We start from the raw sequence: 25,448 nt of genomic DNA on the forward strand, positions 1-25,448 counted from the left end.
ATCTGAATGCAGCAGAGAAACTCCCTCAATGTTTTGAAGCTCGCTGTTGTACTGAGTTACCCCTCTAGACTGGGTTTCCTGTCTGAACATGAAAACTGCCACGTTTCTGACAGAAACAGCAAAAAGTAAATAAAAAATATGCAAGTTCATCAACTGAGCCTGTACATAATTAACATTTTTTAATTAAATATTAGACTGGGTTTTAATAGACATTCACATGACAAATTCAGTATTGCTCCTTTAACAAAGTATTGCTAAATTCCTATAAAAAACAATGTATACATCTTCCTTTTAAACATATTCATCAGTGCGTTTTAATATTAAGATTAAGGGGAGAACAGAAACATCTGAGACGTGATCGTATGTCAAAACACCAGAGGCTACACAGGGGCTCCAAAAAGCAGATCCCCTCCTCATTGTCCCTCATGTCACCACTAGGGGCAGCTGCTGTCTCAGCAAGGCTACCATGAGAGGAGGGGGGTGTGGGGTGGAAAGAGAAATGGAAAGATGTAGGAACGGTGCTTGGGACAGCAGCTCCTGATGGCGCTCTCTCTCTCTCTCTCTGGATCAGCAGCCAGCAGGTGTGGGAGCAAAGAAGTACAGAGCCAGCAGGATGAGGTACACCACCACCAGAGCAGTGCCTGTGAGAGAACACAGTGAGTCCAGTCACACACACAGACATAACACGCACGCACTCACGCAATACACACCCACTCAGACACACAGATGCACAGACATAATACACACACACACACACACACACACACACACACACAGGCACACACATAACATAATAAACACACATACACGCACACTCAGACACACAATACACACAGGCACACACATATAACAAACATAATAAACACACATACACGCACACTCAGACACACAGATGCACCCGCACACACACGCGTAGACAGGCACACAGGCTGTTCTTTCTTAAATGTTTCAATTATCATCACAACAGCTTCACCATTAATTAATTTATTGATCATTCCCCAGACCATCTCCTTGCCAGCAAGGCCTTAATTATTTTTTCCATTAGAGGGAGCCATTCTTTAAAAAAAAAAAAAAAAACAGACAGGTTCCTGGCAACAACTGTGTAAAGCAGTGACTACTAAAGGACAGTTTCATCAATAAATGCACTTTTTCCCTCCTTTTAACACGTCAATGGTGGAAACGCTAATTGCGGTAATATCGACGGCTTACCTTGAAAGTAGTCAGACTTGCCGTCCATGAAGATGTAGTTGACGACGATCACGCTGAAGATGCTGGCCCACAGGTGCAGGTCGCTGAATATGAGCACGAATCCGACGTCCTGTAGCCGTGGCGAAGAAAAGGGAAACGGAAGACCCCAGACAGGGAAACAGGAAGCGCGAAAGAAGAGTTTACACACATTTAAAATAAATCTGGATACGTCAAGCGTCAAGGTCTCCGCTCGAATGTTACACACATGCACTCATTATATATTTGGAGAAGATAAAAATAACAATTAAGATAACAAATGGAAAAACACTTACGTAGAAAGTATTGAATAAGACCAGTAAGGGGATCTGAATCATGCAGACCTGGACTGCTATGCAACTGCCCACTTCCAAACTAGACAGGGAAAACAATTAAATTAGTGACAATTAAAATAAATGGAAAAATATTAAGTCAATTAACAAACAGATTTTCTTTGTTTAACTAACACAGGTAACATGAGGATCTGACCTCAAACTGATGTTGTTCTGAAGGGCAAACTGGATTCCGTTGACAATCTCCGGAATTTCAGGCACCATCGCCAGCACGGTAACACCTATGAAGTACTGGTGTCCCAGGAGAAAAACTGTAAGTTTACAAGTCGGGTTGCACAAACTGAGTCTGACAAAGACGCTCGTAAAGTTCAACAAGCATGCAGGTCCCCAACAAACCAGCAGGGGGAGCCAGTGCACAATGAGGCCTGTTATCCCGACTGGATGAATCCCTTCCTCACTGATCATTACTAGCGCCAATTACAGGATGCCCTGCAGACATGCTAGCTCCAGTTGGCCCTGGTACGGTCCAAATTTGACACGTTAATACATTTTTAACCAAATGAAATGGCGCTCAAGTTATCCACAGTAAGGTTATCTGCCAATATCATGAGGGAAACAGCCTCGTAGTGTAGATTGGTGGCTCTGGAGAATGAGGGCCTACCTGCGAGATGCTGGAGTAGGCCAGAATGGGCTTGATGTGCTCGGTGGTCAGATCCGCACAGGCAGACATCAGCAGCGTGGCGATGATGAGGATGATCAAGGCCCTCCATCGGGACCAGTGCACCACTGCGTCATGATGGCCAGGAGCTATGGAAACCACAGGCACACGTATGCCGCGTGCAAGGGGGAGAATAATGTTTAGAAACTCTGGATGAGATTTCTGAGAAAGGGACAGGTGAGAAGAAGCAGATGACCGAAGCTTGGAGGACACACTGACCATTGCAGCCACTGATGTGGATGTCATAGATGTGCGTATGGGTCTTCAGTGTGAAGATCAGGCCAATGAGATAGGCAGCAGGCAGCAGGACGGAAATGGTGTTCACCAGGGGCCTGACGCATGTACATACACACACACGCAAACACACGCGCGCGAAAACACACACAGAGAGAGAGAGGCACTGCTAAAAATCAGCCGTCTAAAAACAGTGCAGTTGCCTTTCCATTCTTTATAGCAGACAGCAAAACAACCTTCAAAATCATAGTGACGGAAATACCAAAGAAATTCCATAATTATTGGAAGGAAAGAAGCTTAAAAATAAATAAATACATTTCTTAAAAGGCCAACTTGCATCGTCTTTGCGTGCGATTTCACATTTATTAAGCTCTGGAGCAGAATGTAACTTGCCAAGGCCTGATCTGTTTGACAGGGCTTAAGTACTCACTCAATATGGCTGCGAAACAGAGAGTGGTTATTTTCACCCTGCCAAGAAAAAAAGACAAGAAAAAAAGCTCCATTAAACATATTACATATTATATCAGTGGAGTTGAAAGGTAGCATTTACGTAATGTCTAGCAAATTAACTCCCTAAGAGGTCAAACAAAATTGCTAAAATAAGCAAAATAGGTCAAATAAAATTGGTTCAGGTGGTAAAAAGTCTGAAACAGACTGAAACCGAGGAAGCTTATATAGATTTATCACAGAGCAATATGATCCTTTCCTGCACTGCTCCTCCAATGTACAGCAAACACACATATAAACCACTAAATTCAATCTTTGTGTTGCTCTGTGAAAAGCAAGGCAGATGATAGGTATATAGATATAGATAGACAGGCAGACTTTAATAATCCTCCAAATGGAAATTCACACAGTCACTAATGCGAGACATGCTGTTGGAGCAGGACAGAGGGGTGGGGCGGGGCAAGGCAGGGGGCGGGGCTACCAGGTCGTAGTGGCAGTTCTTGCAGACGAAGGTGCCGCTTTCGTTCCCCGTGGAGTTGGTGCAGCCCTCACACACCAGGTTACCGTAGGCCTTCGAGAAGAGCGTGGGGGCGAACACGCCTGCGGGAGACAGGGAAGAGGAAATACGTGTGACCAGACCAGGAGGCGGGGCCAGTACAGACCAGGGGGCGGGGCCAGTACAGCGGCGGTACACGGCTCCGGTCAACCTCTCACCTCCCACGGATATGAAGAGCAGCGCCGAGCTCACCCCTGCCGAGCGGCTGTTGAACCTCTGCTCCCTGTGCCTGCAGCCGCCAATGATCATGCAGATCCCCTAGGGAGGGTGCAAGATGCGACCAATCAGCAGGGGCGCTGGCTAATGATGCAACCAGTCATAGCAGGGAGAAAAAGAAACATGACAAAACAGCTGGGTGAGTGGGGGAGATGTGACCAATCAGCATGGGAGAGGTGAGAAGATGCAACCAATCAGCACAGCTCTTCTTTACACTCGAAGGTCAGGCTGCCCATACATATCCCACCATTCCACAAGGAAAAGAGACATTATTATGGCAACATGGTAAATTGCTAGGAGCATTGAGTGCCTTGGAGGAAAATGATTGGCCATTCCAAACTGAATGACCTAGAGAGGAGAGGGAGCATTTTTATTTATTTTTTGAATTTCAAAAAAAGACCCTGGCCCCCAGGAACACTCACAGGTATGAAGAGGATGCAGCCCAGCAGGGTCCCCGTCAGGGCGGACTTGACGATCTCCTCGAAGCACTTGGTCCCGGCCTTGTGTCCTCGCAGTAGCGCGGTGATGTAGAAGGTCATCTCCGTGATGGAGCCGAAGGTGGCGTTCACCACCGCCCCCACCGCGAAGTTGCTCTGCGCCGAGATACTGCGGGGTAGCGGAGAGCGGACCGGTTATTATTACAGATTACGGGCGCCGGTACTGATGCGGTGTTGCCCTGGGAGACGGGGGCCGTTACCTGGCGATGCCCATGCCGATGTAGTAGGACACAGGGATGATAGAGCAAACAGCTGTGGCGAACTTGGTCTCGGAGCTGATGAAGTGGTCCCCCTTGTCGGCGTAGCCGATCACCAGGGTAACGATGACCAGGGGGAGGAGGTCTCAGAGAGCGGGCTTTAAGGAAGGTGACAGGCACAGCAGTCCCGGGACATTAAAGAGTAAGACAGTTATGACATCACCTCACTGGTAGAACACAGAGAGGAGTGCCATCACTCAGAGTACCAACCAATAGGACAAAGTGCGGATACACTGGATACAGTCCTCCTGACTGGCCATCTCTAAAGGATACTGACGGCAAAGACGTTGATCCCATCCACCGTGTACTTGTAGTAATACCAGTTGAAGGCGTGGTAGCAGCAGAGGAGAGCTCTAGACTCACAGCCCTGAGGAGTCTAAGAGAACAGGGGAAAAAAATACTTAAAGGGGCCAAAGACAACTAGATACTTTAAAAAAACACCACACAGGAGCAAAACTGTGCATACCCTAGGGACTGTCCACATCATGGCTGAACAACCCCGGGCCTACAGGATCCCACATAGAAAGAGCGAACCGACCGACCGCTCCTTACATTCATAAAGTTTCTCAGTCGAATCTTGGCTGATCTAGGAGTGGCTGATCTAGGATCAGTGGAGCCTTTTAGCTCGTAATGGATAGGGTTCAGAAAGGAGCAGGGGGCACAGCTGATCCCAGATCAGCACTCACCTTCTTGACCTCCTCGACGTGGATCTGCTCGGGGCCCAGGAGGAGGATGGAGCAGAGGGTCCGGGCGTTCATTTTTGCGATGGGGATGGTGAAGACCAGCATCCAGGACAGGAAGCAGGCCAGCGCGTGCGCCAAGCACAAGAAGGGGTACCCCAGCAGGAGCCAAACGTAGGTGCTGACTCGACACTGCACCCCCAAAATACAGTCAGAACACAGTCAGGAGGAGGCTCTTTTGACCTCATGACCTCTTTCAAACAAGTTTTTTTTGTTGTGTGGTGTAATGTACATTGAAGAAACACAGGAGCTGAGTATCTGGTGATTTTATAGAATCTCCATGATAACAAAGCTCCACCCCTTGCACTGAGGCAGGCTCACCCAATAGCGAGGCAGCTGGGGATCGTGGGGGTCCTGGGGCAGCTCGACAGGCGTGGGCTGCAGCAGGGGGCACGTCTCCTTCATCTCGTCCACTTCCGGGATTGCCTCGCAATTCGGGAACATCACACAGCACCTCCCCACCGCACCGGTGGTCTGGAGAGAGACGGGACAGTCACAGCTGTGGCCCCTACAGGGCTCTGGTTCCCCCCCAAAACGCGAAACTGCCACTGGTTCCCCCTTCCAGCACCTGCCATTAAGCAGGCCGGACAGCGAAAACCAGCAGACACTGCAGCCTTCCAGGGACGACCCTTGCCTTACAGCAATGTGCTTAAACCTTTAAGGTGTGAGGTCACAAATATGTGATTAGAATGTTCTTAACTGGACATTCCAATGCTGATGTCACAATCACTACTGCTGACTGAAAGCGCTGGAGTTCTAGAACACTGACATAGAATTAAAAAAATAAAAATAAAAAAAACATTCCACAAAACCCATTGTTCAAAAGGTGAAGTGGCTTTCCCTGAGGCCCACATTGGCCATGGCGAGTTACAGCCTCGGGTCCTACGGCCCACAGAGCATTTCTCACATGACGCCGCAGGCCCCAGACCTGGGTGACATCTGAAAAGCCCCTTTCATAGCACACTAAAGCCGCGTTTCCACCAAAATTACCCGGAACTTTCAGTCCCAGGAACTACTTTACCAGGAACTAAAAGGTTCCTTCAGCCAATGGTTGTCTGCGTTTCCACCGGGGTCTAAAGTACCGCGAAGATTAGGCAAATTAGCCCACTGACGTTGTCGTCGGTCCATCTGTCATATGATTTCTTCTGTAACCCCATACTACCACCGAAGTAGCCTACATTATTTTCTAATAACCGGGACAGCCCGGAGGGGTTTATTCCACTTATATACAACGGGTTACCAACAATGACTATATGGTTACTTTTGTATTTATTGATTTTCATATATCCTCTGAAACACATTCATTAACAGCAGAAAACATGCACACGTTGTAAACAATTTGCTGTTTTATTACTTTCTCGTCGTCAATTCCATATAGGCTAATCGCAAAATGACAAGAATAGAACGAAAACTCGGACTTGCGTGAAAATGTAAATTAGTAGTGGTACAGCCACCGTTTGCTTTCCTTCGAAGTTACTGCTAGCCGAGCAGCGAAGTGTGCCCTCCAGATGCGAACCATGCACCATAAATGAGTCCATAGTCTTCCTGGTCTTTTCGTGGAATTGAAAAATGGCAGTAAAATTGAGTAAAATTACGGCAGTCTGAAAAAGCTAAAGGGAAGATTACTAGAATTAACCTGTTATTTTACCCGGATAAAAAGTGCGGAAGGTGATTTCCAGTTTGCTTGTACTGTATCACCAATGTTAATTATGCAGAACTACCGCATACCTCACATAACTGTATCAAACGTTTTGAGTCAATTACAACGGGCTAACAAAGAAAATCCGGAAGAAAATATTCAGCAACCGAATTAATCCGTTTGAATGTTTTGGTAGCCTACGTAATATGCTGTCCCAGCACGAATGCTTAGCATTTTATAAAACGAATACTAAAGCAAGAAAAGAACAGAAGAGCACACGTTATAATTCCAAGACGTTGACAGGCTATAACCAAAAGTAGGCTACCGCGCCGCATAACATACAAGTTTGATTTGAAGTTATTATGAAAATAAATTGGTTTGCCGCTGCATATTTTCAAACATGGCGGGTAATGGCGGAAAATAAATACAACACAAATGCTACGAGTACTCGACCAATCAGAAATGTTCAGCGCTGCAAGCTCCACCCAAAAGGTTCCTGTACTTTCGGAAAGTACTACCCCCCGAGCAGGAACGTTTTGGGGGGTAAAACAAAGCCCCCAGAACTAAATTTAGACCCTAGTTCCTGCGGTGGAAACGCACTGAGTTCCTCAAAAGGTTCCTAGTTCCGGGGTATAGTTCCTGCGGTGGAAACGCGGCTTAACACTGCAAAGCGTGCGCTCCTGTTACTTGGATACTCGGTAACGGAAGTGAAAATTGAGACTTCTGCCTTTTTCTCGGCCTGCGCACACAGGAGGCTGCCAACAGAGAACAAGGTGGTGCGCCACAAGAGAAACGAAAGACAGGGAGAGCCAGTGCATAGCGATGGAGGAAAGAGCTGTTAATAGACACAACTCAGCGCTTCAACAACGCAGCTGCCATTACCTTGTCAACTGCCTTCCCAAATGGCCACAGAAAATAGCAAGACAACCTCCAGCAGAGCTTCCCTAAAACAAAGACACAAAATCAGAGCTGAAGGCTACAGTGCCTCAACATTATGAAAAGTGAATTGATTTAGGAAGTATTACATACCATACGGGACTCCAACAACTGTGATGAACATCAGAACGCTGACCAGGAAATAGCTTAAAGATATCCACCAGCCAAACAGCACCACATATGCCACATTTCCACATGTTATTAAAGAGCCTGCAAAGGTGGTAGAAGCAAATATCGAGAATTATCTATCAAAAAATAATAAATACTTCTTCTGTGCTTCTGATGGAAAACAGATACAGACCCCTCCCCCCCCCCCCCCTCCCCACCTACCCACCCACCTGCAGGGGTCCTTACGACGTTCAGCTCTGAGTAAAGTTCCTTGACGATGTCCGACCGGTCCTCGAAGGGCCTGGCGGTGATGTGGCTCTTCCACTTCCTGAAGCCGAACTGAAAAAGGTCACAAACGAAAGCATCTCGGACCAAGGGAGGAGAGAGGGATCTGTGCGCTCTGCAAGCTCTGGTGATTCCACGCACTCCCCCCAAAACTGCCCAGCCACCCACAGCCGCCCATGGGCACTCACAGCCTTCCACCAACCTTGTAGTTGTTGGCCACTTTTTGGGCCTCCACCTCGTTCTCCGCCCGGATGGTGGTCTTGCAGGCAGCCTCCTCCCACACGTCCTCAGAGCCGGGCACGCCTTTCGAGGGGAAGGAGTGTCCTGCGGGCGCCGATAAGACACTTATGCACCAACATGGACGCCCGTCACCAACCCAAACACCCGTCGCCAACCCGGACACCTGTCACCAGTCCGCCCTCATACACACCTGTCACCAACCAGGACACCCGCCACCAACCTGTGCACCCGTCACCAACCTTGACACCTGTCACCAACCTGTACACCCATCACAAGTCACCACTCTACACACCTGTCACCAGCCTGCTATACCCACAGACCTCCTGCAGTGCTCCACATGTAGGAAGGCTGTGTTCACTACCTACATTCCCACTGCAGTTCAACTGCTGAGGTCAATCGACTGAAAATCTCTGCCCTGTGACTCCCAGTGCTTAATCACCAGTCACATGACACAGAGCCACACTAGAGGCCTTAACCAAACCCCATGCTATACCCACAGGCTGGTAAAAGCAGGCAGCAGGGAGGAGCTTGAGATCTCCTGAGATAACCGGGCGCAGAAAGCAGAGACTCTCCGAGAGGGAGGGGGAGAGAGAGAGAGAGAGAGAGAGAGAGAGAGTGAGAGAGAGAGAGGAAGGGAACAGATATGCCAAGAGCAAGAGAGAGAAAGAGCAAAAGAAAGAGCAAGCGAGAGAGTGGGGGAGAGCGAAAGCGCAAATGCGAGACAGAAAGAGAGAGAGAGAGAGAGAGAGCTATTTAGAGAGAAAGCGAGAGAGAGGAAGCGCCACACTTCTCTGTCCAGCGTATCTTGGGGTGAGTAAGCTGATTTGATGGGACAGGCTTGGCGAAGGGGTGCCCAAAATCTCGGGGTGCATGCTGGCCACACACAGCCTGTCACACATGGAGCCCCTATGGTGATGTCTGGGTTCGGGGTCCCACACAGTATCTGAGGGGAGCAAATATGCACACCCCATTACACACACACACACACACACACACGCACGCACGCACGCACGCACGCACGCACGCACACCCTGTTACACACATGCAAAATACAGGCTAAATATCTATGCTCCTGGGTAATTTTTAGAACAGCAAATTCAACTGTATATCAGCCATAAAATCTGCCCACATATCCTCTAGTTCTACCAGCTCACTGATAGGATCATCAGCAGGTCAAAGAGAATTATGCAGACATTGCCTATTTAGTGCACGTAGGCAAATGACCCACATGGACTAAATAATACTTCAAGTAACAATATTTTACAAAATTTAACAACTGTCCGTCAAATCTAAGCAAACCGAGGAGAATTTCATACTAATTTAGACGTGGAAGAAGGAAAGCAAGGCTGGGGAAAAAAACAAGCACAGGACCTGAAATGGCCTGGGATAAAATTGCCTGGGACCTGTGACCCGAAGGAGAGTTCCAGAATGCCCCTGTCCTGCTTCTAACCCATTCCAGACCCCTCTGGTCTGAGAGGAACATGCAGTGCCCACAGTCAGATAAAATGCCCTTTCCCTGCCCCCCAAAGCCTACGGACAGGGCCTGACTGTCTCTCCTCTGCCAGAGTGCCAACCTCCCCCCTCCCCACCCACCAACTGACAAAACCCTCCACCCCCACCCGGCCCCCCATTCCCCATGCCCTAGTACTTCTTGTTCTTTTCTCCCTACCACCACTTCCATCACCAGACCAGAGCAAACAGACCACGACACATCCGACTTCCTCTCACCGTCTTACAAAATGTACACACAATCAGACAAAAAATTTTAAAAATGAAATCATGCCAGATCCACATCTAATACCTCTGGGGACACTTTAACCAATGCTTTTGTTAAAAGGAGAGAGTACCACATAGCCCTGGGGATCAGCTCGCAATTAAATCAAATTCAAAACAATTTCTGCCAGATCATATCTGAAATCTCCCCCTCCCTCTCCTCACCCAAGCCCTGACATCACAGGCTCTACGGCACGAGACAGCCATGCAATGACTTCCTACTGGTCTCTGACACGTACAGGCAGATGTTACCTACAGAAGGCTAGAGCCCCCGGAAAAACAAAATGGGGGAGGGGGTTGGGGGCTCAAGTTCCCTTTTAGTGAAAAATGCCAAAGGCCGGAGAGAAAGCCATGATAGTTATCTCTTCCCTTCTGACATGCGCACTGATGACTGAGGCTGTGTCCGGAAGAAAAAAAACAAGATCCAGAACCTGTACCGCAAAACCAATACAGAGCGAATTTCAGCCTTGCCGGTACTGCCGCAGAAAGATTCTTTTTCATACTGGGTCTCACCAGAAGAAAGTAGCACCGGTAATTATCAGGGCATTTTGTGACGTCACCATTGCGGGTGAAAGAAGAAAATATTTACTTTGGACATCGGCTCACACAGTATGTTGTTGGTACTCAGCTGAGGTGATTTGGGCCGGGCGGGGGGGGGGGGGGGGGGGGGGGGGGGGCGGCGCTCATGGGCACCAGATTTAGAATTGTGAGGTGGGGGGGGGAAGCCTCCACCTCACTCACTGAGCACAGCAAAAAACTACAGAACTACACTAGATTTTTGTTGCACGTCCTTGCCAAAACAAGTGCTCAGTGGAAATAATTTGTAAGTCTGTGTTTAAAAACAGGGTGAGTACATAAAATAATATTAATGCGCACTGTGATGTAAAGTACTGTGACTTGTCTTAACTGCATACTGATTGTTATTAAAATAAATAGGGGAAAATTACAATGTCAACATTATTTGAAGTGGTATGAGATATTCCATAGTGAAATTATCACCGTATAACGAACACAGGCCTACATGTTACCAACAGTTTTTAATTAGAGAAACAACACACATAGGCGAAAAAAATCTCATCACATGTCATAGTTTAGTAGCACGACTGGGCTATATTTTCTCTGGCATCCGAAACTGCCCATATCATGTACAAACACCAGACACTGTGTAATCAAGACCTCGAGCGTGGTCTCCTTAAGTCAAGTATCAACTTCTGCTTTCAGAGCCAGTCTTCAATGTCGTACACCGTCTATAGTTATCTAGCATGAAATCACGGACGGTTCATTGAATCGAATGCACGGAACAGATTTACTTCGGAGCTTTTATCGTTACTCTTCGGCAAGCTGGCTTTGTATACTAAACATCCAAACTCACGGTAGGTTTCACGGGAATATTGAATTTGACGTAACCAGTTTATAGTCATTCAGGCGTGTAAACCTGCAAACAGGTGCCAATATGCCGCACAAAAATTGTAATGTTACCGTGATCTAAGTTAGTTGTGCAAGCTAGAGTCAATCGGCTTGTTTTTGTGTTGTCAGGGTGCTAGCTAATTTTTCAACAAATCGCTGCAGGCTACGACGCAACTGAACCGGTTTTCAAAATGATTTGACTCTGCTAGGCCCATATGTTTAGATAAATAACTATCACATTAAACTTTACTTTCAAGCTCAGTAACAACTTTGAATATCTGGGATGCCTGTCGTAATTCAGTAGTGTAACGCTGTAAAGAGTATCAAGATTTATATATAGGACCAGTGAAATATAGATGAGAGATTTAATCGTTTGCAAAATCCCGTGAATTTTATATTGGTTATGTCTTACCTGTGCTGTCGGCAGTCGACCTCCGTCTGCAATTTTCTGAATCCTTTGACATATCTTCACTTGGAAGAGACATTTCTGTTACCTAGTTGATGGTTCCCATTTAAGCCCTCATGTTCGGGGATGTAGGAAAGGTTGCGTTTCTCTTCGCGTGAAACGCGCACTCCTGTGAGTGGTCAGAACTTCCCATGTGGCACGTACACACCAATCACAGAGGACTGCGCGGTTACGCGCAAAGTGTGAAGCAGCACACCCACCTTTCCTCAAACAAACGACACGTGCAAGCTGGTACCAGAGCGCCAAGGATACTGGGAAACGTAGTGAGTAAAGCAAAAACGTCACAACGGGCCCACAAGTGAAATCCTAAAACCAATTCCTGTTCCACAGTTTGCACTTTTTTACGTCGCCTCATTTCACATTAGTCGTGTGTTGACGATCTGCATTAGCACTGTGATATTTAATTGGTTGCCTGACTATTTAGAAAATTCAGTCCAGCTCACTCAAATTAATTTTACCATTTAGGCCATAAATAGGCCAACAATTTGACATTTATTTCCGAGAAGCTTCATTTAAAATGTCTTTGTTTCACCTGTGTCTAAATAAATCAAAATATAATTAGAAACTGTTATGGACAGACCCGCGGTATCATGAACGAGGTGAAGTCTTAGCCCATGCTTCTGTTCTTTTTCTGTCATTGTGACATAATTGTCAAGATACTTCTAAGCAAACCAGCAACTTCTCATGAGTGTCAAAATAGGAAGTACGGTTCAGTGCTAAGGGCTAAAAAAAAAGTTTGTAAGTTTAAGTGTGCAGAAACCTAGTTCCTCCTCATGTTTCCTCAGACGAGTGGACTTGAAAATGCCAATGGTGTTCATGCAAATACTCGCAAAGAAACATACCGCTACATGTAATACTTTTATTGACACATACAAAAATACAATTGCTTGATATCTTTACAAAAAAACACTGTATAACAAATGTTACTGAATGGATGAATGAAAGAGGCTATAACAGAAGTCTCGGGAACAGGCTATTTCACAATGCTGTCTTATCCTGGACTATTCAATTGTTACAAAAAAAAGTGAAATTAATCTCTGAATATTTTCTCAATATATTAAACAAGGAGCCCATTTTTTACACGAAGACAAAAGTTTCTTTAAAAATACTCTCCAAGAGCTGCCATTTGTTCCTGTGGTCTCACGTCTGTAAGTTAAATGCACGATTATTAAACGCACGCTGGAATCCATCCCCTGCACAATGCTAATGCCGCCTTCTTTTAAAAAAATAAAGAACTATTTAACTGTAGTGTCTGAGAACTCAAAGCCAGTTACAGACAAGTACCATTGCTACAGTGCACTTTTTAAGAATGTTCTGAATCAAAAACACAAGGTTATCAGAAACCACCTGACAGATGTAAAAAAAAAAAAAAAAAAAAGAATTGTCTTATAATCAACAACAATTCATCTGGTAGACATAACGAGCATGAAAATTAACCCACTTTGGTAGGTTAAACTTAATGGTGAATTCACTAACTCCGGGCCAGTACGATTACATGTACATTTAATCCTAAGAAAGATTTAAGACCTGTCATGTGACAATACTGACACTAAGCACTTCATCTATACTGCATATGGCTTACAGAGAAAAAAATCACAGTACAGTCTGATGTTTTATGACAGAACTATTTCATTTTAGATCTACCAAAAAAAAAAAAAAATAAGATTTTCAGAAAACAAATAAAAACTACAGAAACACAAAAATGTACAAACTGGGTATAATAACGTGAAAGGAATCAGCTCCACCGCAGCACAGCCAGAAAATGTGTGGCAAGGGACGTTTCGGCTACACACCTGCCATGTGTTCCTCCCATCTTTTTCTTTCATGTTGTAGCGACATTTTTTTCTCCTCCGTTCCCTGCTTTTCGCTGTTATTCTGAATGCCCAGTCGCAGCTGCAGGACTGTCCCATCACTGTAACATCCTCTATAAATTTAGGAGGCCATAGGACTGTCATGGATGTCCTCCGATAGCTCTGCTTCCTTAATCTCTGCACTTGGTTGGCTTAGACACCACAGCAACTGCCCAGCAACGTCACAGGCTGCTGACAGGCATCCGGCCCACTAGTTGGCGCCAGAGAGCAGCAATGACAGTACTAACAGACCACTTCTTTGCAATGCGAGGGGCCAGTTTTTGTGTTAGCTCGCCCAGTGGAGTCCTGACAGAGAAATACCTCACTGAAAACTTGTAACGTAAAAAAAAGAAGAAGAACAAACACGGATTCTTCATTTAAAATGTAAAGGGCCTCATTCTTTGCCATGCTGGACAGGTACATGATACAGTACAGAGTGAGAGTTAGCACGCTGTGCCACAGTTTACTGACGGCTTCATTTCCACATCTTCTCCTTGTTTCTTGAAGCATTAACACTAGAGGCCTGCGCCAAGCTCCTTAGTCCTGCTGAAATTATCTACACATATGTACAATTATCACAACAATGGGAAAAAAACACTTTCTTCCAACATAAAAACAGCCCTTTTCAGTACATGTGTACAGAAATAACCAGTACATGAATGACATGCGCAGTACATATTTTTTTTAAAAACTTAGGGTTAGGGTTAGCTCTCATTCCAAAGAAGAACAAAGGCAATTTCATTCTTGTTCCCCCTTACAGAGGGGAGAGGGTTACCCGTGTGTGCTAGCACAAGGTAATGCTTTAAAAAAATAAACATATTTGCTTTATTTACAGAAGTACCGTCTATCCTTTCCGGAACTCAGGGGACACACAGATGCCCCCTCCCCCCCCACCCACCCTCAATGTGTTATCTGTGACAGACCATGCTTAAAATGGAAGCAGTCTTCTGAGGGCTACACAACTGCATTCCTGGAGGGTCGGTGTATATGCTGAATTTTGTCTTAATCGATTAATGGTTTTTGTAATAACTTTCCAAATTTACAATATCAGACAGCAGCCAAAAAAACTCACCCAGGACACTAGCTGCAACTCATGACTTCAACAAAAAGCTCAGGTCAAATAAATGGTATGATAGAATATGGTAGGACATCCCAAAACCGATCAGTCCTCCTTGGGCAACACTGGTGTAACTGGTCGTTATACAGCTCTCAGATGGTGAAATAATACTGATGAAAAAATCCATATTTATCAGATAGATTTTATGTATATTTATCAACAGTGATAGCCCAAGTCAGTCTTGTCCTTACAGCATATTGCCTTCTTTTTCAAAGTTAGAACATGAATCTTTGATATATTACATTTCTGTAATATATTGTAAGACACTTTAAAGTAATCTTTTCAAATATGAACATGGCTGCTTTCCTGAAAAGGTGACTGTGTTGATCAGTGGACTGTCTCTCCGGGATTGTTTTCGTGACTTCTCATTGGACCATGTGACCACAGAGCTGATTTTCAGTAACCTGAAACCCCTTGAATTTTTTCTTTTCTTTTTTTGTGTGTTTTTTTAAAAAGATTGCCAAATTTAAATTGTCTTCTTGTAAAACTGTCTAAATTGGGGGGAGGTGGCGGAGGGGAGGGGGGAGTTTTGTAAGTCTTAAAAAGTTTCCAGCACTTCTTGCTTACACACTGGTACAAAAGTGGCCGGACCGTACATCCTCTCAAAAGTCCGAGTCGGCATCCACCAGCTCGGCGTCCATCAGATTTGTCCGGGAGTGGATGGGGGCGAGCCCCGCCCTCCTGCCCTGAGTCCTCACCGCGCGGTGCCCCGCCCTCCCGGAACCCCCCGCCGCGGGCTCCTCCTCCTCCGCAGTGTTCCGGAACATCCCGGCACCGGGCCGCTGCCAGGGCGGGGCGTAGCTGTAGCCGTAGCCGCGCTCGCCGGCCCCCGCCAGGCCCAGGCTCCGCCCCCCGGGCCGCCCGTCGCCGAGGGACGGGGGCTCTCCGCCGCCGTTGTCCGGGCGGAGGCCGGAGTATCGGCAGCGGTCGGCGGAGGAAGGGAACCCCAGTCCGCCATAACGCTCCTGGTACGGCAGCGGGTGGGAGGGCCTGAACTCGGGCAGGGACCCCGGGAGCACTTCCTCTTCCTGTTGCGGCTGCTCGCTCCCTTTGGCTACCAGGCTCCGGTGGAAGGGCAGTTTTGGGAGCCGAGGCACCGAGCTCGGAGGGGCGCGGTCTCCGCGGCGACGGTCTGGGTCGTAGGGCTCCTCCTCGGGCCCCAGCGGCCGCACCTCCTTCTTCCTCCTCTTCTTCTTCCTCTTCTTCTTCAGCATCTCCGGGGAGATCTCTGCCTCGACCATCCACAGCTGCTTATTCTTATTGTCGGGTGGGACTGCACAAGAGAGAGAGAAAAAGAAGGATGGAGGGAGGGGGGTGAGGGAGAGAGAGTGAGAGAGATAGGGAGAGCAAGAGAGGGAGTTTTATTTATTTCAATTTTCAATGTGGATGTTAGAACAACCTGAGTTGGCTCAGAGGCTAATTTCTAGCTGTAGACCCTGGAGTAAAATAATTGCCAACAATGAGATAAAATGTATATGAAAACCACACAAACTCATCCTCAGTGTACCCCCAATGCAGGCACCCACTCAGAAGCATTAGCCGTCTCTAACTACAGCAGCCAGCATTGTGGAGCCATACATCTGTTTAACTGGGCTCTCGCTCTCTGCACTGCAGAGTGCAGCACAGCTCACCTGGTGTTCCCGTGGGCGTGACCGAGATGTCCTGGGGCAGGATGGCTCCTCGCCTGGCCACCATTTTGGTCACATGCTGAGCCCACGCGGAGGACATGTCAATGGACGGCTCGTTCAGGTCAAAGTTGATACCAGCTGGAGGGGGAGGCAGAGAGGCGTGGTCACAGCTTGGTTACTCACTGGCACGGCTGAACACAGCTTACAGTTTAATCGGGAAAAACTAAATCATTTTACATCTCCAATTCATTTATTATATATTAAAGGTCATTTTTTGACCTCAGAAGTAAACGTTGGCTGGTTTGAGGCGGTAAACGTTCCCGTTGGTCCTTACCGACGGGTCCATCGTGAGAGACAGTGTGCATGCTGAAGGACAGCTCCTTCTCGGGGTCCTGCTGAAGCTCTTTGCGCTTGGAGAAGGCCTTGGCGATCATCTTACTCTTCTTTATCCTCTTGGGCTGGTCGTCGCTGCGTCCCAGGATCCTTCAGTACAAGCGCCACAACAGCCCTCCGTCATGCAACGGTCACGTTCCAATCAAACGCACAAATTTTTAGACTACGGCAGCATAGTAGCAACACTGGAGTGAAGCATTTATTGAACGACTTTCATTGGTTTGGTGTACTGTCAATCACACAGATAATCCCATCAGTACAGCCTTCTTTTGGAATGGCACTTATTAATAATAGATAATCAGCACTGGTGGGCTCTGAAGTATGGAAAAGCTCATACTGAACTCCCTCAGCCCCGCTCTCAAGCGGACACCTGCTCACCTGAACCAGGTGCGTTTCCAGATGAGCAGCGTGGCCTTGGTCCACACCCAGGTGCTCATGGCGATGCCCGTTCCGAACATGGCGAACAGGTTGATCTTCTCCACCAGCAGGCTGGGCCTGTTCTTGATGGTGCACTCTGGAATCGGCTTATTGGTCTGATGGGCGATCGTCACGTTGGCCTCGCAGCTGTAAGCAAGAATGACACACAGAGCCTGTCAAGTCTTTGGCTGGCAGGCTGGCAGGATGACATCATGTCAATCATTGGTTTACCAACTTAATTCTCCATCAAAAATGTGTCATAATTTACGCTTGATGTTGTTAGAATTTTAATGAATAAAACGGCACACTGTACATGGAATGCTAAAGCCGCCATTAAAATAATACTACATTTGTTACACCACTGCCTTATGTCTTTGGTACTGCAGTCTGTTTTATTTGGACATAGCCATCTGGCCAGCCTAAAACCAGGTGCTTAAATTATATGCAGTTACAGGTTTGCCAGATTGTTTCTGTGGTGCAGCAGGAAGTTGTTACTTCATTTTGAGGCTCATAAGACTATAAAAAGGCTGGGAGCTATAAGGAGAGATGGCTCAAAATAGCAAAGCCACAGAAAAACACTTAACATAGTGAGGGAGAGGAGCACGGACAGCTAAAGAAAACACACCTAAACCCTGCCCAAAGAAAAGCAGGAAATTAAACCACACTCAGGGAGTCCCACAAACAGGCAGTGCTGCAGTTAACAATCGCTACAGCGACACCTATTGGCCGACCTGTAGGCTTTCATCCATGGCAATGTCGGCTCTAAATGAGGAAGATGTGCAACAATGGCATGACTGTTTTGTTGAAATTACAATTTACAATTTACTCCTTCGGCAGACACCTTTAACAAAGGCAGTTTTAAAAAGTGCATTTAACATGGTCACATGGCTTTTAACCCTTTAAAGTGTGAGGTCATAAATACGTGATTAGAATGTTCTTAACTGAACATTACAATGCTGATGTCCCAATCATTACCGGTGACTGAAAGCAATGGAGTTCCAGAACACACTGAAAAAACATTTTAAAAAACCTACTGTTCAAAGGGGTAAAAGGTTTCATGGCCACCACAAGCGAGAGGGAAACTCACAACACAAATTCTCTGAAGCTCCTCTCCCACTCGGCCTGGTTGAAGAAGTCGTAGAAGTGGCAGCCGAAGGTGATGAAGACGAAGCCAAAAGCCAGGAATCCAAATATACCTGAGAGGGAAGACACAAGGGGCAGCTGCTGAGAAGGGATTTTTCAAGACAAAACTGATACGTAATTCACAATTAATAAAGTTCTTGCACGAGTGAGATGCTTAATGAAACACATAATCAGTGCAAAGCATAATAAATTTATATTAGCGGTTTTGACGGCCAAGGCTTACCGAGCCTCAGCATCGTCTCGTTGATTTTGCTGGCTGCTTTCTCACTCAGAAGCCCTGGGTGGTTACTTTTGATTGAAAACAACGTCATGACACCTGCAGTGATGCAAGGAATAATAAACAAACACAATCAATTTCAGGCCTACTGAATTTATTGACCTGAGACATATCCCTTGCTCTCAAAATGTAACTGAAATTTGGAGTCTGTCATCAAAAAAAAATCTATATAAATGTGTGAAATTTTTCATCTGAAGCAAAGAGTACACTCACCCTGAATGAGGAAATAGCCCCCGATGATGAGCACCAGGCCTATGGGGGCGAGCACAAACCCCGCGCGGTAGTGGTAGTTCTTATAACCCACAAAGCAGATCCCGCTGACCGAGTCTCCGTCCACCTACAGCAGCAGCACAGGAAACGCATCATGACCCATCCTCGTCAGAAACCCACTACTGCACATCCACGCATTACCCATGCTGATATCCAGGCCACTTTATCACTCTCGCTCTTGTGTTCGCTTAATTGGGAAGAGTATTTGTGTGAAGAAAAGTACTTTTTTTTCAGGCAATTTTCAAGACAGCTTTGTCATATTGACCACAGCTTTGTCAGTCAGTTCAAAGGAGTGAACTTAAATTAAACTCACAAACTGGAAAATTCCCACAATGCTACATTTTTTTTATTGCTGAATTTAATGATGCTTCATTTCAGGATGCTTCATTGACTGAACTGAAATGGACCATAAAACTGATGTCCACCTTCAACAGTGCAGCAAAGCAGGCCACACGGATGGGGTGCTTACCTGTGCTATTGCCAAGATGGCCACCGTCAGCACGAAAGGGATGGACCAGGTGACTAGGTGGAAGTAGGAGGTCTTCCCAGACAGAGGCTGGTGGGTGGTGCCCAGGGCCTTGAAGGAGGTGTGCCAGGCGTAGGTGAGCATGACGAACCAGATGACCCCCGACATCAGGGAGTAGTACACGATGACGAAGATGATGACGCAAGACAGGGTCTCCGTGGAGCTGTGGGAAGGACGGGACGAACAGAAATCACACCTCGTCAACCGCTAGTCCGTGGATCGGTCACACCGCTAGTTCTCTCAATGTCTCTATATTCATCTCTATAGCGGAGATCTTCCAGTGGGTTATTAACCCTTTGTTGGAATGTTTTTTTCACTTGTGCACACTCCCACGTCTGTGATCAGGGATTTCTGGATTTCGGATATTCACAATTAATTCATGGCCTCTGCCTGCACTGAAATTTCACGGCCTGTCCTGAGACGTGTCCTGAGCCATGTTTGGTCATTTACGCCACGTTTCTGGACTAGAACACCCCCGTGCACAAAATTAAGTCGGTTTCCGACATCGACACACACCGCACACGTTTTTGGATGGATTAGTGTCCATCCGTAAGCACACCTTGTTCAGCCAGTGTTGGAATATATTTTTGAAAAAAGCTGACCCTAAATCAGCATTCCTACACTGGACATACCTTCCTGAACAGACACACACTGATCTAGGATCAGTTCTTTGTTTTTTTTTTTTTTAAGCTTATACAGTCACGGCCCAGGGGAAGCCTGACCCGGGACCAGCGGCGAGACTCACGTGGGCTCCCCCAGCCTCATGGTGTCGTCGCTCTTGCACACGATCTCCGTGCGGGCGCCGTCCATGAACTGCGCCAGCCAGCCGATGCTGCCCACGAAGAAGCAGGCGTTGACGTAGAACAGGATGACGGCCGGGTAGCGGTTGGAGTTCTTCCAGTCCGCCAGGAAAGTGGCCTGTTCCCACAATGCCCAGCAGGGTTGACAGATCATTAAGACCAATGGCAATTGCGGGGGGAGGAGGCCTGCCTGTCACATTTCTCAACTTCCTCATACAAATGATGCTGGACAGATTTATGTAATCTTAAACCGATTGGGGACATGAAGAGAGAGGGGCGAAAGTAGTGGCCTGTAATTTGACGGGTCAATCACATACTCCGCATGGTTTTGCATTATTTGTATCGGTTGAACATGTGCTATCAGCCACTGTACAATTGCTGAAACAAATATTGCAATTATAATTATGCCATTCAAGAGGAATATAATAAGCATCGCAAATGACAATGATCATAAATCAGTTACCCATCTAAATTACCCAGATGGGTGCTACACATTTGTGGTGGTAAAGGTTAGAATCTCTCCCACTTCACTGAAAAGTTCCTTTTAGATGAAGTGAAAGGTGCATCTTTATCTTAATTTCATAGGAAAGTAAAGCTTTTTAAAAAATTATTTTAGTCCTTACCAATGCCGAATCTGAATTTGAATTTGAATAATTGGGCCCTCACCCATGCAGATTTGAGTTTGGAAAAACTGGGTCCTCACCAATGAACAGTGCGTATTTGAATTGAATTGAATCAGGCTGAGCGCACGCTCACCAGCGTGAAGAAGGTGCAGAAGAGGGTGATGGAGCCGAAGAGAGCGATGTAGGTGTGCATGTCCGAATGCTCCTCGTTGGTGAACAGCGGGTTGTTGCACTGGATGCCGCAGCCCTCCACGTCCTCGTACCAGCTGTTCTCGTTGTCCGTCTTCACCAGCGGGGCCTCGCAGTGCCCGGAGGTGTTAAACTTGATCTTCTGCACCTCGTTCTGTAGATCGATCGACCGGTCAATCGATCGGTAAGTACTGACCCACACCCACACACCTCAGAGGGGATAACCCCATTACCCAAATCCAAAACCCCAACCCCAACCCCATTAACCATTTAAGGTGTAGGATCACAAATATGCAGTTAGAATGTTCCTGAACATTCTAATGCTGAGGTAACAATCACTACTGGTAATTGAAAGTTCTCGTAACTTCTCGTAAGAGGGCGTCTTTCAGTTCATTCAGTTCACGTGAATTTTAATTAATTTCCCTGAATTGAATTAACTGAGGTGAAGCTGACTCCTGCAACACTGTGTGTGGCCCATCTTGAAAATTAGCTGACATGCATGATATCGGGTGGCAAAGAAATAATAATTGTAAAATATACATTGAGAAGTGATGTGTGCCACCTGCTTGTTAAATGACACTATCGAAAAACAAACGTTGATTGGTTCATTAACTGACTGATTGGTTGGCTGATTGGCCGACTAATGCACTGATTGGTAGGTTGGCTCCTCCTTGATTAGTTAACAAGTAATTGAGTGGCAGGTTGGCTGAGTGTTTAGGTGAAAACGTCTCCGGGGGACGCAGAGTCCTCACCTGGCAGCCCACGGGGAACCTGTCCTGGGTGCACTGGAGGAAGTTTGGCCAGCCCCTCTCCCGCTCCACGATGCCGCAGGGTTTGCGCGTGGCCTGGCACAGGCTCTGGCTGGGCAGCTCCACTCGCCCGTTCTCGCACTTCGGCATGTACACGGCGCACAGCAAGGGCTGAATAACCGCCCAGCAACCCGGGGCGTTCCTCAAACCTGGCGCCCCCGCACACCCAGGAGAGACGGGACAAGGGCGGTGAGTGCAAGGGGGTTCCCCAAACTCCAGGTCAGGGGGACCCCACTGATAGGGTCGAAAAACAATTCTGTGTATACAGTACATCGCATTTCCTTTGACCTTCACAACAGTCCGATTAAACACTGTGCTTGCTACTTGCACTCAGTTAGTGTGCTTGCCATTGTTTTGACGGATGTTCCAATAAGTATCCATTAATATATAATTCCACCAAAAATAGGAACAGAAAATTCAGTCTCTCCTGAAGGTAGCGTAATGGGCTCAAAGGGTTTGGGAACCATAATAGCAAATCAACTTTTACACGACACAGTATTGCAGTCATTTCTTTAAGTTTGAAAAAATAACTGCAATAAAATACTAACTAAGAACATTAGGTACATAAAAAAAAGACTTTTAGTCTGTTGTGACAGCTTATTAGAAGCTTAAATGTAACGCGTGATGGATGTAAAGCAAAACCGCATTAGTTCCATCAAGCCCTGAAATACGTCAAATGGCACATGAATGTAACCATTTCAATAAGAGTAGGTAATCCATATGAAATCATTTTAAATAGGACTATATACATAACGAGTTCTTGTTTAAATGCTATTATGTATCTAAGCAGGTAAGGACATTTTTAACATATAGCCAACTCTTCGTTGAAAAAATCAAAACTGCTCCAAGATGTTAAAAATATTTTAAATTATAATTTTTACATTATTGTTGACTTATAATATTTGAGTGGAACTGGCTTAACTGTTGGGAGTACCGCATCGATTATAAATGTTCACTTGATAATGTGACTACCAACTTTGGTAGGTAGCTAGTTCATGATTAGCCTAGTTCATGGTAGCTAATTCATCCGTAAAACTTTTGCAATAGTAATAGTTCCTGATCAGTTAATCGCAATCAGGATCTGCCCTAATAGAGCATCTGTAGCAATTACTAAACTAATTAAGCCACACAGTTTACAAGTCTTACCGGACCACATGGCTAACTTCTCAAAAGCTTCTTCTTGGGTACTCGAATCCTCCGTCAGAATTAGGGACGTGTGAGTGTACGGTAACGGCGAACCAAGACACGTATTGTATTTCAGTGCTTCACATGTTGACGATTTCTTGCAATAATCGTTAAACACAGTTTCGTTTTTCTGTGCCGTTACCAGACACGTAAACGTTAAGGAGGCAAGCCATATCCAAAGCATCCCAAATCTTTCAACAAAGGAGTTGCTCCGGGAAGACATCTTGGGATACTGGATCGGTGCAACGTTGTGTCCGCGAGACCCAATACTTTCCTTGTTTCTGTAACTCGGAGCGTTGTTCAAGAAGCAAAAAAGTTTTACCAATAAACTGTTAGAGGAAGCACCGCAGGCTTATGTTGCATATTTTTAACTCGAAAGTAAAATAAAAATATTTTCTTGCAAATTTCTTGTATTCCATTATCGGTGCGTTAATCCTTTTTTTAAATCCGTCGTTATCTTCATCCGCGCCCCATTTATATTACTAAAACTTTAACTTTTAAAAGATTTAAAAAAACTTTTTCCCAAACACTTCTCGTGTATTTTGCAAAAGAAAGAATCTGATTTAAACGGCGAAAGCGAGCCACAAAGCCACCATCCCCCCACTTTTTTTGGGAAGCGAAAAAAAACCTTGACATGAAAAGTCTGAAAAACTGTAATACGATCCCCGGACTACTCGCTCCATCCCCCTGTTACAGCGTACCTCCTTTTCGCATTTTGCTGCAAAAAAAAAGGCGAGCTACAGTTACACTCTCCTCAAAAAAACTACCAAAAAAATCGGGGATCCCCACTTCAAGTCGCGGCTGTGATAATGCGGAGGTCTGGTCCTTTGTTTTTTCCCCCTCTAGCTGCCGTGTCCGCTGTTTTTTCCCCTCTTCCTCCCTGGAATGCACATGTTGGGAGAGCCAAAGTTTCTGAAACCAAGGCTCCCATCCCCCCACGTCCCAGAGTAGGAATGCGCCGTACGGTAATATCAAAACAGTCACCCTCCCAGACAAAGATGATTTCACGCAGCGCTGTAACCACGTTTGTTAATTGGTGTACACAGGTATTTTCAAGTACGCCCAACTCGGGTAAATAGCCTCAAATCCAAAGTAGACAAATCCCTGAATTGTTTGTTTTCTTTTTTACACAAGTTATAGGGGATGTTATACTGTAATTACATGTTTGCCTTGCAGTAAAGTAAAATGTTTCTTTAAAGCAACTTCAGCAATAGCTGACATGTTTCTTGTTTGTGATATAATTAACAGATTTTTCCAGCAATTGTTATACTTGATATATGAATAGGAAATATATAATTATCACTTTTTTTTAATAGAAGTTTTTTAAAGCATTCAAACGTTCCTGCATAACAACTAACAGAGAGCTCCAAGATTCAAATTAAGCACCAAATCAAACTTTTGTGATGGGATTATTATACTCACGCTGGGCCTCATTCACAAAACTTTTCTCAAATTTTTCTTACTTTTGTTCTTGAAAATGTTCCTATGAAAAATCAATATGGGACTCAGGATACATGTGCAGGCCTTTGTTTTTGTACATATTCCAGGTGTATGAGATGATGAATGCTGACTGTTTGTAAATTTTATTCACAGTCCTGTTCATGTGATTAGCATAAGGAAACAGATATATAAGGGGGAAAAAATGGTGAATGCCGTAATGTTCGTGGAAACGTTCTTACACAGTTTACGATAAAATATGATCGTACGCATGTTTCGTGAATGAGACCCATTGATTGATTGATTGGTTTGCCACCAAGTTCTTTCATTTTTTAATGCAATCTCCTAGCGGTGTAATGGTCTTTCCCAAAGAATCATTTGCAGAAGCAGAGAAATGTTTTATAACCATGGATCTGTAAAACACAGAACATTTTTTTTTGCCAAGTCCAACTTGCACACAACGCTGTAATAAAATGCTCAGTGTTCACAGTTTGAGTCCAGTAGAGATCAAATGTACTCTGTCAGAGTTAATTTAACACTGAATATTTTACTATGTATACACAGCTGAGATACAAGTCCACTGGATAGTTGGTAACATCTATATTTTATTTTAGAATATTTCTAGAATATTTTAGAATAAGATGTATCACTATTGAAGACTTTACCTATCCCTTAACTCCTCTACTTAATTGTTTTTTGTTGTTTAGCTGAAACTTGTATAAGAGCAACTCACACACTTTGCATAAAT

General features: G+C 45.6%; 2 protein-coding genes across 3 annotated transcripts; both read right to left on the minus strand.

Annotated features, from left to right (window-relative positions):
* Positions 1-162: 162 nt before the first annotated feature.
* cax1 (cation/H+ exchanger protein 1) lies at positions 163-12,201 on the minus strand. Of its 2 annotated transcripts, XM_035425038.1 has the most exons (20): positions 11,983-12,201; positions 9,178-9,333; positions 8,353-8,474; positions 8,096-8,204; positions 7,851-7,967; positions 7,704-7,765; positions 5,504-5,656; positions 5,129-5,314; positions 4,716-4,818; positions 4,386-4,527; positions 4,111-4,294; positions 3,631-3,730; positions 3,398-3,516; positions 2,900-2,937; positions 2,455-2,567; positions 2,179-2,324; positions 1,714-1,808; positions 1,521-1,599; positions 1,210-1,318; positions 163-641 (listed from the first exon to the last, which is right to left on the minus strand). In XM_035425038.1, the coding sequence occupies exons 1-20, from the start codon at positions 12,053-12,055 to the stop codon at positions 568-570; spliced, it is 2,280 nt and encodes a 759-aa protein (XP_035280929.1). In that variant the 5' UTR covers positions 12,056-12,201; the 3' UTR covers positions 163-567. The 2 variants fall into 2 exon arrangements, with proteins under 2 accessions (XP_035280929.1, XP_035280930.1); XM_035425039.1 differs by lacking the exon at positions 9,178-9,333 and having other exon boundaries at positions 11,983-12,194.
* A 680-nt stretch (positions 12,202-12,881) lies between these two features.
* smo (smoothened, frizzled class receptor) lies at positions 12,882-24,227 on the minus strand. Its single transcript, XM_035425037.1, has 12 exons — positions 23,225-24,227; positions 22,022-22,227; positions 21,214-21,423; positions 20,403-20,575; positions 19,601-19,820; positions 19,075-19,198; positions 18,808-18,900; positions 18,529-18,637; positions 17,403-17,588; positions 16,966-17,114; positions 16,635-16,769; positions 12,882-16,276 (listed from the first exon to the last, which is right to left on the minus strand). Exons 1-12 carry the CDS (start codon positions 23,484-23,486, stop codon positions 15,606-15,608), a joined length of 2,538 nt encoding a protein of 845 aa, XP_035280928.1. The 5' UTR covers positions 23,487-24,227; the 3' UTR covers positions 12,882-15,605.
* Positions 24,228-25,448: the final 1,221 nt, after the last annotated feature.

The sequence above is a fragment of the Anguilla anguilla genome, chromosome 7 (genome assembly GCF_013347855.1).
Source record: "Anguilla anguilla isolate fAngAng1 chromosome 7, fAngAng1.pri, whole genome shotgun sequence".
Lineage (NCBI taxonomy): Eukaryota > Metazoa > Chordata > Actinopteri > Anguilliformes > Anguillidae > Anguilla > Anguilla anguilla.